The sequence below is a fragment of the Papio anubis genome, chromosome 16 (genome assembly GCF_008728515.1).
Source record: "Papio anubis isolate 15944 chromosome 16, Panubis1.0, whole genome shotgun sequence".
In the NCBI taxonomy this organism is placed as follows: domain Eukaryota; kingdom Metazoa; phylum Chordata; class Mammalia; order Primates; family Cercopithecidae; genus Papio; species Papio anubis.
Window position 1 is genome coordinate 68643967 of NC_044991.1, and position 13221 is coordinate 68657187.

The 13221-nt window shown below is 43.0% G+C and overlaps 1 protein-coding gene across 6 annotated transcripts in view; it reads right to left on the minus strand.

Moving 5' to 3' along the window:
* Nucleotides 1–13221, minus strand: part of CHD6 (chromodomain helicase DNA binding protein 6) — a 221366-nt gene that overhangs the window by 18316 nt on the left and 189829 nt on the right. For all 6 annotated transcript variants that reach the window (XM_031656781.1, XM_017944807.3, XM_003904734.5 and 3 more), the window contains 4 exons: nt 5737–5797; nt 4845–5061; nt 3164–3372; nt 245–1819 (listed from right to left, as the gene is read on the minus strand). In XM_031656781.1, coding sequence (XP_031512641.1) covers nt 245–1819; nt 3164–3372; nt 4845–5061; nt 5737–5797 — 2062 coding nt within the window. The remainder of the gene's footprint in view (nt 1–244; nt 1820–3163; nt 3373–4844; nt 5062–5736; nt 5798–13221) is intronic.

The following is a 13221-nucleotide window of genomic DNA, read 5'->3' on the forward strand; positions in this document are numbered from 1 at the left end:
CAAATTATATGGGTGAGGCAGCCAAAGTGCTATGATTGTCTATGATCTTCTTCAATTTTCTACAACATGACCACAGTTACTAAGCTATTTGAATTTTCAGTCCAAGGCCTATGACCTTTGGTGAGGGCAGGCAGGTCTGTTTCAGAAGCTGTAAAAATATGAAGCACTCTCTCCCCCAAAATCCAACCCCCCGTCATGTGTGAACTAGTTTATCCAAAATATGACAAGATCCTACATACTGTACCTTGACTATGGCAGTTTCCATCTCTATCATACTCATCTTTATTCTCAAAATCCATGTCTTCTGCTTTGAGCTCACTTCCTTCGAGAGGATATGTGGGGAAAACTTTTTGCCCCTCTGCACCTTCTTTCCAAGGTTCTTTTAAAAGCTCATGCTTCACTTTAAACGGCTCTGATCCAACAGCAGTGGGTTCACCCTCCATGGCGATAGTACTGGTTTTGCTTTTGAACAGATCTGGGATATAAGCCTTGGGTTTCTCGATTTCAAATTCATCATTCTCAAGGCCATGCATCCACCTCTCCATGTGTTTGCAGTGGCATTGACAGGCTGCTGGAGGCGGGAAGGCCCTCTGTAGTCCAGGAGTCTGGTTTGCCACCTCTAAGCTTCCTTTCTTGGTTTCATCTGCATGGAAGCCTTGGTTCTTTTCCCTTGAGATGTCAATAGTGGGCTCTGTGAGATGCAATACCTCTGGCCTTTCCCCCATGCCTACTGCCATGGCTAAGTTTTCCTCCTCGTTTTCCTCCTCTTCCTCCTCCTCATCACTGTGGTTCTGACTCAAAATCAATTTACTTTCTAAGCTTTTGTTTTCCAATAAATCTATTAATTGCTGATCTGATGACAGGTTTCTTTTGGAGTCACAGACACTAAGACTGCACATATCTACAAACCCACTTTCATTTCCTGGATTCAAGGAAGGGGAAGCTAAACACTTGGCTTCCAGCTGGCTGATGCTTTCGGGTCTCTGTCCTGCCTCACTGAAGCAGAGGTCCTCTTCCTTTGAAATAGACATCAACAAATGTTTTCCATTTTTGATGTTTGCTTGAGCTACTCCTCCTGCTTCTAAGCTACCCATAAAAGTGGGGCCGGAAGCTATTTCTGCCTCATGGCCACCAGGCTGGCAGTTCCCATCTTTGCTTATTGAGATGGTAATAACATCTTTTCTACATTCTGTATTGGTACTTGGGCTCTCCCGAAAAGAGCCTGGTTCTTGGCTGAGCACCTTCTTACCATACATCATGCTCTCTAAGGACTCAGGCAGCAGGCTTTCATCATGGTTGATGGAAATGACATCCTGAACTTTAGAAATAAAGTTTTCACAAGTCACATCAGGCAGGCTGAGATGATCATCTCTGCTTTCTACTTTCACTAGATTCTCAGGTTCATTTTCAAGGGACTCTGAAGTCCTACTCATTTGAGTATATGTAAGAGATTCATATAATTTGGAGTTGGTCTGGTAAAGACAACAGAGATTTCCTGGTGCCTGGGTGTCAGATCTTTTATGCTGGGCATAGTTTCTATAGGCATCCAGGAAGGACAGCTGGGGGTCGTTCATGATGTAACAGTCAGTGCGGTTCAGCCCATGTTTGGCAGTGCCGATGAGCAGGTCTCGATCATGCTTCCCACACTCCCACCAGACTGGGAGGTAGAGGCTGGGCCTGCACAGCTGGAGGCGTTCATGCAGCTGAGGGCACTTAAGCACTTGCTCTCGAACTTTGCGTAACAGTTCAATGCGGTACAGAGTTCTTGCAGCACGTTCCTCAGTGATGGGTTCAACGTAGATGGTGGTATCTGGGGGACCTGGAGAGAAAGGAAAATAAAGCCTATCACTTAAGGTGGCCTCAGACACTTCCGCCCACCTGAGCCCCTGCATCTCTGGCCGTGGAGTTTAGCTCTCTGGCTCCTCAGCATGGCAGCTGTAGGTGTGTGGGCCCTTGCTAAAACAGGAAACTGAAAAAGAATGGAAGGACAGACCCAAGGGGTGTGAAAGAAGAGCATAAAAACTCCAGTTCTGAAAATAGTATTAGTTTCCTTTAAATAAGCATGTACTAGGCCAGGCATAGTATAGTAGTAGTTCATGCCTATAATCCCAGCACTTTGAGAGGCAGAGGCTAAGAGGATCGCTTGAGGCCAGGAGTTCAAGACCAGCCCGGACAACAAAGTGACACCCTCTGCCAAGTCTACAAAAAATAAAAAAAATTATCTGGGCATGGTACCATGTGCCCATAGTCTGGCTGTTTGGAAGGCTGAGGCAAGAGGATCTGGGAGATCAGGAGTTTGAGGCTACAGTGAGCTGTGATCACACCACTGTATTCTACACTAGGTACTTTATACATGTTACTTAGTTCTCATGAAAATCCCACCATATCATCATCATGCCTGTCCTGTTTCAAGGATAAGGAAATTGGCTCAGATAAACTACCTTGCTCCAGGTGACAGAACCAGGATTTAAGGTCCAAGGTCCACATCTTTCCAATATATTCAGCTCCCTGGCTTGGATGACACCACTTTAGCCCTGCCACATAGGAGGCAAAGGCTGGGACATCTTGTGCGTGCTGCCATCAGCCCTGAACCCACACTGAGTAGGTTCAATGTTTGCTTTAGCTTTCCTAAAATATTGTCCCATGGTCCAGAGGAACTCCATCTACAACTACGAGGCTAAAGGCAGGCGTTGCAAGTGTCAACCAGGAAGACATTTTTCAAAAGGGTTCTCTATTGGATCAGGGGATATTTAAGTGACAGCCACTTACTTTCTATAGTTACAAGTCGACATGTGAGGAAATACTTAAAGTTATTAAGATTTAATCTAAGGAAGGTGCAAAATTCAGAGTAGGATAAATCTGAACATGACTTAAAAAAAAAAACCGTATACTTTGGAGAACGCGGTTAATAGTCTCTCAGTATTTGTGACATTTTAAGCTGAATTTCAACTTTCACTGAAGTTACATCATTTTGGGAAAGAGATTTTATTTTATGAGGTGGATCCAATTAGAAGTTTATGAATTTCTAAAAGCCCACTCATCTTTACCTAAATTCCTCATGTAGACTCTAGTTTTAATAGGTATACCTAAAGTAATTCTGCAATTTGAAAATCAGAATGTTCTTTCCTTGTATCATCTGACAATATACTGATAGTTTTCTCACCGCCATCTTTCCATGTGGGTAGACGACAGACATTCCGGCACATGGCCACGAAACTATAAAAATACTGTTCCAGGCTCTCATCCGACTTCTTGTCCAAACGGGAAATGATGCGGAACTGTGTCCAGTCAAAGGTTTTCTTTTCTTGATCGTAAACAACACCAAAGGAAGACACTGTTCTATAGAAGTCTGCTTGTTCTCTCCTAGTCCACCTTGAGATTTAATCAGAAAGGAAGAGTGAGCTGTTTCTTCGTTTTGAAAGCCAGTAACTGCTTATTGAGAGCCTACTATGAAAGCCCATAAAGTCAAGAAAGGAGGCAGAGCTGGTTTGTCTCTTTTGTTATTTTTATTTAAGTTAAACTGGGCTGAGAGGCTTATAATGAAAACAGCCTATTATCCTACTCCCAAAGAGGTAATCACTTCCAAATCTTTCAGCTCTTTCTTCTGGTATTTACCTCCCTATGTCTAAACCAGGTATACACTTGCTATCTCTTGATTCATCAATTTTAGGAATCACCTAGTTAACTTCTGCCTGTAGAAGATGAATATTTTAAAAATACTATATATACTTAAATATGTAGCCTTTTTTTTTAAACCTGTATGGCAATATAGAAGCAGAGAATCCTGGAGGGATCTTCCAGACCATTAAATTCAACCTCCTCATCTTACTGGTGTCCTGAAGGGAAGTGACTACTTCAGTGACACAACCCCTGCCTCCCCACCTCATACTGCTTTTCTTTGTGGTTTTATGTAGGTAGGTTGTCCATGACAATTATTTTCTCTGGGACACAAAAGTCCTCTAGTCTTTATATCCTATACGAGTAAGTCAATGACTTAAGGGAGGTGGATAATTATATACCACCATAGTCTTTATGTGGGGCTCCTGGGCAGGGTGCTCTCCAATCCAGAGGGAGTCTAGCTAGGCATGGGGGTAACAGGGTGAGGGGTTAGAGAAAGAATGAGAAGCAGAGAAGAAGTGGCTTTGGTTCTTCTCTTTAGAGATGTGTAAGAAGGAAGAAATATATTCCCTGAAGTATCAAATTTCATAAGTCAGGAGTACAGAGAAGAAATTGAATTTGTTATGCAGTCTTTTAATTCACGGGATGTTTCATCAGAAGGACAGAGAGATATGACTCAAGGAATTGCAGCTTCGTTGATACCTTCTGGTGGCACGATTCCTAGCCTATGCTGGCCTTCTGTAAGCCTTTTAGAGCTTAATTCTCAGATGGGCAAGTAACTGCTGGTAATTTATTCCTTCCTTTTGGGCTTGCATTTTATGGTATTTATTGCCCTGGAAGGCTTGATAAGGATTTAGCTATAAGACAGCTTCAATGTTCCCTTTGTTACTAAAAGAATTAGGGGGTCTGAAAGGGTCTGACACATTCCACTGTGGTGTTTCTTAACCATATCCCCAGACACTGGGGTTTAATTTAGGGAAGAGTGTCAAGTTAGAAAATCACAAAAATCTGGAAACTGTAAAGACAGGGTAGGGTGTTCCTAGACCTCATCAGACTCCTGCCACCATGACACCATCACAACTGAAGGCTGAAGGTAATGAATTCTGGAGATAACCTAACTTCACAAGACAACAGAAATATACTCGCCCTCCAAGCTACCAGCTTCACCTTTTGAAAACGTTACCCAGTGGGTGGCTGAGCATGCCCCTTTGGCCACTGGCTTTTACCTCTTTTGGGCTTCCTTGTTGATGAGGTCCATTTCTGAGGTTCTCCTGAACATCTCTTCCTGAACCCAGTATCCTTGGCTACCTGGTCCCAGAATTTCAGGCCGGCACAGTTCCTTGCGGTTGCAGCGCTGGTAAACAGTGACTAGACGTCTGAGACGAGCTGTGAGGGCGGATGAAACTGGCCAGGGCGATTTGTCTGGGTCGGAGCCATCCTGGGCTTCAAACATCAGTGAGGATATTAGTATTTACAAACAGAACTAAAACAGGAATGACTGTCTTTTGGTTTTGTTTAAATAAAAACAAAGCTGACTCAATAACTTACTCAAAGTAGTTACTGTTTTAATAATTGGCCCAGGAACTAGGCATGGCTGGAAGGGCTGCAATTTTGCCTTAGATACAGCTTATGTTGTGGTCAATTCTGTTATCTCTCAAACACAGAAGTACCTTTTGTGGTGGCAGAAGTGATCTGAGGACTTTGCTCTAAAGCACAGGAATGAGCAGACCCTTTGTTGCCTGGGCTTTCCAATTACCAAAGCTCCTGTCATGTCTGAATTCAGAAAATTCAAAAACCAAACCAAACTAAACCAACCCCCCCAATCTTTCTTTAAAAAAAGAAAATCAATGTCATCACAATTGCTTTTTACCTCTCAGACCCTATTCTAACTTAAGATACTAACATTTACTTCACTTTCAAATTTTAATGCCAGGTAGAGGAAGCTAGAGCCATGTTAAAGCTCCATGTGTGACTCCAGGGGAGTTTGATGAAGGTCAACTTATTTTGCTTTTTAAAAGAGCCTCCTTAAAAAACTACATGTTAATTATATATAAACTCCATGATAACTAACAAACTAGGACCTTACTTTCCTATGCCTTCAGAAGGACATAGTCTCACCTGCCCGGCTGTCATCCTTCTTTTCGCCAAAAATGCCATCACCTCCATCACTGGAACTCTCCTAGGGATAAATAAAGCCATCCGATCAGCAAAACTGCAGCTTGGAAGAAACCAACTCAGAAAGTCTTGATACGGAAAAAGTAAGCATCACGCATAAGAGATGTCCCCTGCCCACGAACAACTCAGACCAAGGTAGGACCTGATAAAGCTTACTTCTGCACAATCTTAAAAGAGCCAGAAAGCAGTTTATTTAAAATAAGTTTTTTCTTTTTTTTTCCTTTTCCTGGAACCATGTGGAATGCTTCTGCCTGTAAAAAAATCAGCCTGAGCAATGATGAACTGGCACACTCTCTGGCAATTACATTTTACAAGTACTATTTTAGTTGCGAATTTAAATATTTGCCTTACCATCATCACTTGCAATTTAATACTGTCATTTCATTTCATAAAGGTTGTGCCTGCATTTCTGTTCTTTTGCTGTGAAAAAGTGTCATGTTCGTGTTCATTATGGTTAACTTCCTTCACAGCAACAGACACTATTTTCATAAAACACTACTGCTCCAGACATGAAACCTGATGGCGCAAAACCCCAGGAATTTAAAATTAAAATCATGACTTGAGCTCTAAGTGAATCTGGAGTAATATCACAAGCACTGAGCTTGCCCAGTCGGTGTATGTGTCAAACTGCTTTAATGGATTCCTTCACAAACCCTTCTTGGTCTCAGGAATGGAACTTTAAAAACTCCTTATATATATAATTCAGGTGGGAATTTGAGGGGTAAGACAAGTGATTGTGCTATTTTTCAACTGGACTCTAATTTCAACACTAAAACATTATATTTTGACTAGCATCTTTTGACCTGAATGACAGTATAGAACAACCTCAGGATTCAAGACTTTCCTAGAGCACAGGGTCAGAGAGAAGGGTCAGCAAACTGCGGCCTGCAGACTTTCTGTGTGGCCCTCAAGCTAAGAATGGTTCTTACATTTTTAAAGAGTGAAAAAAAGGGAAGGATATGCAACAGAAGCCACATATGGCCTTCTAGCCCAAGGTATTTACTCTCTGGTCCTTTACTTGCTACATCCTGGAATACACAACACGGGAGACCAGTAACCTAGCATGATAGGAATGCAGACACCCACGACTGCCAACAGTGAAAATTCAAAATGCTCTCTTTGGGCCCCTGATACCACGCAAAGAACAGGAGCCCATTTTCTGAATGAATTTCTCTCTTACGCAGAACAGTGATAATAGCTAATATTACTGAGAACTATGTGTTAAGCATTGCATAAAACCTTTTACATGGCTCATCTCATTTAGTTATCAGCACTGTCTCATGAGATAGAAACCATTACTATGCTCATTTTACTGATGCAGAAAACAAGTCCTAGAAAAGTTCAGTAACTTGCCCAAGGTCACACATCTGGAAAGTGGCAGAGCTGGGATTCAAATACAGGTAATCTGATTTGAGAACCAACACCTACAACTGTCAAGCTGTCTAAAAAAGGACAAGAGAGTCTTAGATGAAAATTTGTTTTGGAGAGTGAAAACGTATTTATAACAGAAGTGGGGAACACTAGCTAATCTCCTTTGCCTGGGCCAGAATTGTCTCCTGTTATCTAATGTTAATGAAGAGTGAAAACCCAGGGCTGATCTACTGTACCATTTTGACGTGGCAGTTAAATATACCATCTTATCTTACACTACTCTTTAGGCAGTTAAAAAACAACCTACTATGCCTTACATAATTTCCTGCCAGAGAGAACCTTTTAAATATCCCCATGGTATCTGTGAAGATTCTTTGAATGCTGAAATGTGTAAGTGTAGTACTTCCAGCTGAGAAATGTTCTACAGTCTGCACAACACGGGTGGCAGGCCCCAGAGTTGCCATGTTCCTTCTTGCCATGTAGTGGTGGCTGACATGGGCATCATCATACCCCACCAAGTCCATGAGAGCAGGCTCCCAGCCTGGTGTGAGGCAGGCACACAGCAAATGCTAGCTTCCCTTCCAGTCCACCTAGTAGTTTCTGTTGGTACAGTTAGTTTTTTTTTTTTTTTGAGACGGAGTCTCGCTCTGTTACCCAGGCTGGAGTGCAGTGGCGTGATCTTGGCTCACAGCAAGCTCCGCCTCCCAGGTTCACGCCATTCTCCTGCCTCGGCCTCCCGAGTAGCTGGGACTACAGGCGCCCGCCACAGCGCCTGGCTAATTTTTTGTATTTTTAGTAGAGACGGGGTTTCACCGTGGTCTCCATCTCCTGACCTTGTGATCCACCCGCCTCGGCCTCCCAAAGTGCTGGGATTACAGGCATGAGCCACCGCGCCCAGCTGTTGGTACAGTTAGTAAACAGGAACAGTTTTAGGCAAAACTCTCAAGTAAGGAAAGCTTTTAGTATTCATAGTGTTTCTCTGTTCCTGTATTCTCTTGAAGGTACTTCCTCTGTCTAGAAATGACAGAATGAAGAGGACCTAGTTTGTTAGTAGCTCAAGTGAAAAAGATGTCAGACTTTTAGTTAATAACCAGTTTAATGTGAGTGTGTGAGGTGCTGTAGCAGGGACAGTCCTGAGCATGCAGAGGCCCTGCATCTGAACTATGTAGTCTAATATTTGCTACCTCAATTTCTGCTTACATGAATCAACTTGAAAGAAATGTTCATCTTCGAAGAGGTATGAATCAATCATCTCAGAGTGAAGGGCCCCAGAGTGCTGACAAGAATGTCAACAACAAAGCACACTGATTGGTTACAATGTGCAATTTCTCCATCTTGAGGACACACGTGGTTTGGAGTCCCATGATCCACGGCTTTCTGGCCTCGGGCAAGTTGTTTTGAGCTCTCTCAAGCTCATTTCTTCTTTTGCAAAATGGAGAATGGCATAATCTTCAGGTGGAAAGTAGATAAACCTCAAATGCCATTAACACAATATTCGAGGATTTTATTATGGAAAGATTGCAGAATATAGAAAAAGAAGAGGGCAGGGGAGATACCGCTCTTATGTCCCCTGGCTGTATGACTTTTTTGCAGCTGATTAAAACTTAGCTCCTTCGGCCGGGCGCAGTGGCTCATGCCTGTAATCCCAGCGCTTTTGGAGGCCGAGGTGGGTCGATCACATGAGGTCAGGAACTCGAGACCAGCCTGACCAACATGGTGAAACCCTGTCTCTATTAAAAATACCAAATTAGCTGGGTGTGGCAGCGCACGCCTGTAATCCCAGCTACTTGGGAGGCTGAGGCAGGAGAATCGCTTGAATCCAGGAGGCAGAGGTTGCAGTGAGCCTAGATTGCGCCGTTGCACTGCAGCCTGGGCAACAGGAGCGAAACTCCATCTCAAACAACAACAACAACAACAACAACAACAACAACAACAACAACAACAAAAACCTGAGCTCCCTCATCTCCACAATGGGCATAAGAATAATGCCTAACAGACTGGGAAGTGTGCTTTGTAAGTATGAAAGTATACACAAATACTAGTATTTGAGTTCACAGAACCCTCAAACTCCTAACTCACAAGAAGAGGGTGCTTGTTCAGTTCCTCATTAAAGTTTTTGTACAATGGAATTTGGCCATTTTAGGCATTAATTTTCCTGCAAGCTCTTGGCCACGACCTCATCCTTTTACGCACTGACCTCATGGTTCAGAGAGCACCTGAGATGTCACAGCCACCTATGGTAGGAACTGTGGCACAGCACGGACATGCATGCTTTTGACAGCATAATTACAATAATGAAAATTGTGCTGTTACTTATTGCTATTTCTGTTAAAAGACGTGTTATTCTCCCCACATACTGGCTGTGATAGAGAAAGACTTTGTTTACAATTCCAGGCTCCAGACCATTCCAACCCAAATATACTTTTAGACTAACTGCTTTAGAAGGTTTCTGTAGGTTCATTGAATCTGGCTGCACGTTGACATCTGTAATGATTTGCCCATCAAAAGTGCTATTGGTATTAAAACAGAGGGTGGAGGAAGCTTTAACTTAGATCATTTCAAATCTCCCTTCAAATTCTAACATTCTATGACTCTCTGAATGCCACATTTTAAGAGGACAACAACCACTGTGGGCTCTGGAAGGTGCTGGAATAGCAAGGGCTCTGGAGATGATATGATATAGAGGAACTAGAGCTATTTCACCTGAAAAGAAATTTAAAGATATTAAGGTCATGAGCTGGTCTCAGGCAATTTAAAATTCTATCAGAGAGGGGAAAAATAACAGTACCATAAAGAAAGCTAGATGGAACCCATGGAACCAGATGGGAGGCAGATTTCTGGTGTGGTAAAAAGAAGTATCATCCAACAATAAAACAGACTCCCTTAGAAGGTGGCATGTTCCTCTTATTTTCCCCATGAACTCCCGGGAGTCCCTCGTCGACCTGAACGGCCCCCTGACAGCCCTGCTGAAGAGGGAACGCCACACTGAGACCACTCAGGCATGTGCCAGGGCTCCTTGTAATGCTAAGACTCTACCAATCTGCTAAATGGCTCCCTTTCTATGCCGAGGTCTGTTTAATTCAGAGGAATTGCTCTGATGAACAGGCTCTTTTTACACAATGCTTTGGGCTTCTTTAACTCTGCCTGAGGACAGAACTGGGAGAAAGAAACACCCAAACAGTGTCTTCAGTGCAGGAGGTAGGGAGCAAGAGTCCAAGCAGGGTGGGCAGCAGGCCTGGCTCAGATGCTGGCCATCCCTCTATGTGTGTGGTTTTAGCATGCGGACTAGAAGTCAAGGTGAATCCGTTTATAGTCTGTCCGCCTCAGAATCTGGGGAAACCCACTCCCCATTTCATCTGCTTTTGATGATATTCTATACCCCAGGTTTTAAGGATGTGAAGAGCAAAAGAAGTCATACATGTGTTAATTCTGTAAATGAATATAAAAGTACTTCCAGAGTTTAACCCTAATATATAAGAGAACTTAAGTTAATTTTATGGATTCTGCCATGGCCCTCCAGTGTCCTCCTAAGCATGTCCAGTTTAACGTCAGTGACTTTCAGAGGCTGGCCTCTTCACATGAGCTGCTGCTGGGAGGAAGGGGCATAAACGCACACCTGAAATACTCTCTACTGTCTGGACTACGAAAAGAATACTTGACTACAACAAAGAATGCCGGCATATCTAGAGAATTACAAGTCTTAGCTCTGTCATCTAGTGGTTGCGAGAATTTGGTCAAGTCCTATAACTTTCAGGGAGGGCCTAAAGTTTTCTCAGCCCTCAAATGAAGACAGGGTGAGGTGAGGATCAACTTAAACAAATGGAGTAACTGGTTTGAAAAGAGTCAAGTTCCATATGAGAATAAGGTATTACGTTCATTTCTTTGGTACTTGAGTTGTTTCTACAGGGAAAACACACCCCAAATTACACATAAAAGAAATAATATAAACTAGGGACTGAAATGGCAGAACATGATTTTTTTTTTTTTTTTTTTTTTTTTTTGAGACGGGGTCTAGCTCTGTCACTCAGGCTGGAGTGCGGTGGCTCGATCTTGGCTCACTGCAACCTCTGCCTCAGCCTCCTGAGTAGCTGGGAATATAGGTGCATGCCACCACGCCTGGCTAATTTTTTATATTTTTAGTAGAGACAGGGTTTCACCGTGTTGGTCAGGCTGGTCTCGAACTTCTGATCTCGTGATTGGCCCGCCTCAGCCTCCCAAAGGCTGGCATTACAGGCGTGAGCCACTGTGCCCGGCCCAGAACATGGATTTGAATTGTCAAGACAAGAACCTAACTTCCTTCATGTTACTGGGGTCTGAAGCTTCATGCTGATTTGCTTCAATCCACTGTTTCTCAAAGCTTGAGGACACAGGGAAACACATCTTTGAAAAATTACTATTATCTATTTTAAGAAAGGGATGCCATTGTTACTGTTACTGGGGTCAGAGCTGATGGAGGCCAAAGTAAGTAAATACAATACATTCTGCAAGCTAGAATCAACAGAAGAGAATGGAAAATAATGGATAATTTTTGGGTAGTAATCAGGAGAAGAAGAGGGAGGACCCTCGCAGGGGAGTCACTTGGGGACAATGCTACAGTAACTTCTGGGATCCAGAATCCATAACATTCTAACATTTGCTCTATTACTCGATGCTAGAGAAAATTTGGTCACATGGTGCTGGGGCCCAGGTAAGGTTTCAGTCTGCTTTCGCAAAATCTCAGAAACCCATTTTAAAAATGCAATACAGACTGCCGCTTCTGGGATGCATTTCCCTATTCTTTAAGTACAATTAAACCCTCTAGATATTAAATTTGAAACAAGCGTAAGAAAACTCTGAAAGGTGAAAAAAAGGACAAACTAGAGACCTCAGGACCCAAGGAATGACATGATGAAAAAAACCCTGTTTTTCTTTTTTTTTTTTTTGGCTTCTTATATCCTAGATTTGGAGGTAAAGAAGCAGGCTACCTGGAAATGGTAAAGGAGGCAGACAAAAAAGGCCCTCAGAAAAAAATTCTGGGTGCAGTGGCTCACACCTGTAATCCTAGCACTTTGGGAGGTTGAGGTGGGTGGATCACCTGAGGTCAGGAATTTGAGACCAGCCTGGTCAACATGGTGAAACCCCGTCTCTACTGAAAATACAAAAAAATTAGCTGGGCATGGTGGCACATGCCTGTAGTCCCAGCTACTTGGGAGGCTGAGGCAGGAGAATTACTTGAAGCTGGGAGGCAGAAACTGTAGGGAGCCAAGATCATGCCATTGCACTCCAGCCTGGGCAACAAGAGTAAAACTCCATCTCAAAAGAAAAAAAAAGAAGCAAGCCTGCTTCCTGCTTTCTCTAGTTAAGGACTAGGAAGAGGCAGGTTAGCAGGTTAGGAACACAGAAAATATTAAGACAATAACTGCTATACCCCAGCCTAACAAGGCAGAAGAAACTGTGTCTCAACTCTACCCAATGGCAGCAACAGCTGAGTGGGAGCTTAGACTTCTACTTTTTCCAGGTGGTTGGTAATAGGGTACCCCATTCCCTTGCTGGGGTGGTATCAGAAAAAGCTAAGCAGGAAGTCAGGACTTTCAACCTTGACAGGTAGTAATGAGGTTCCCCACCCCTACCCATGGTGGAGCTAAACTTCCATCCCTGCTCAAAGAAATGAGAAACATCCCCTTTAGGGGTTAATGGGAACAGACTGGGAACATGAATTTTTGCTTCCACCTCCCAGAAACAAGGTGCCCCCCATCTCCACACCTCTGTTCCCCTGCCAAGACAGATGCTGAAAAAGAATGTTTAAATAAGATCCAGAGTCTCACAATATAATGTCCAAAATGTCCAGGTTCCAATAAAAAAAATCACATACCAAGAACCAAGAAGAAATCAAACTGAATGAAAAAAAGACAAAAGAGGCCAATGCTGAGAGGAAATGATCTGATGTAAGAATTTAACACAGTCATCAGTGAGCCATTCTGAACACGCTTGCCACAAATGAAAAAAACAGAAAGTTTCAGCAAAGAAACAAAGATCCAAATAATCTTTGGATTCAAAGGGAAATTTTAGGTTTGAAAA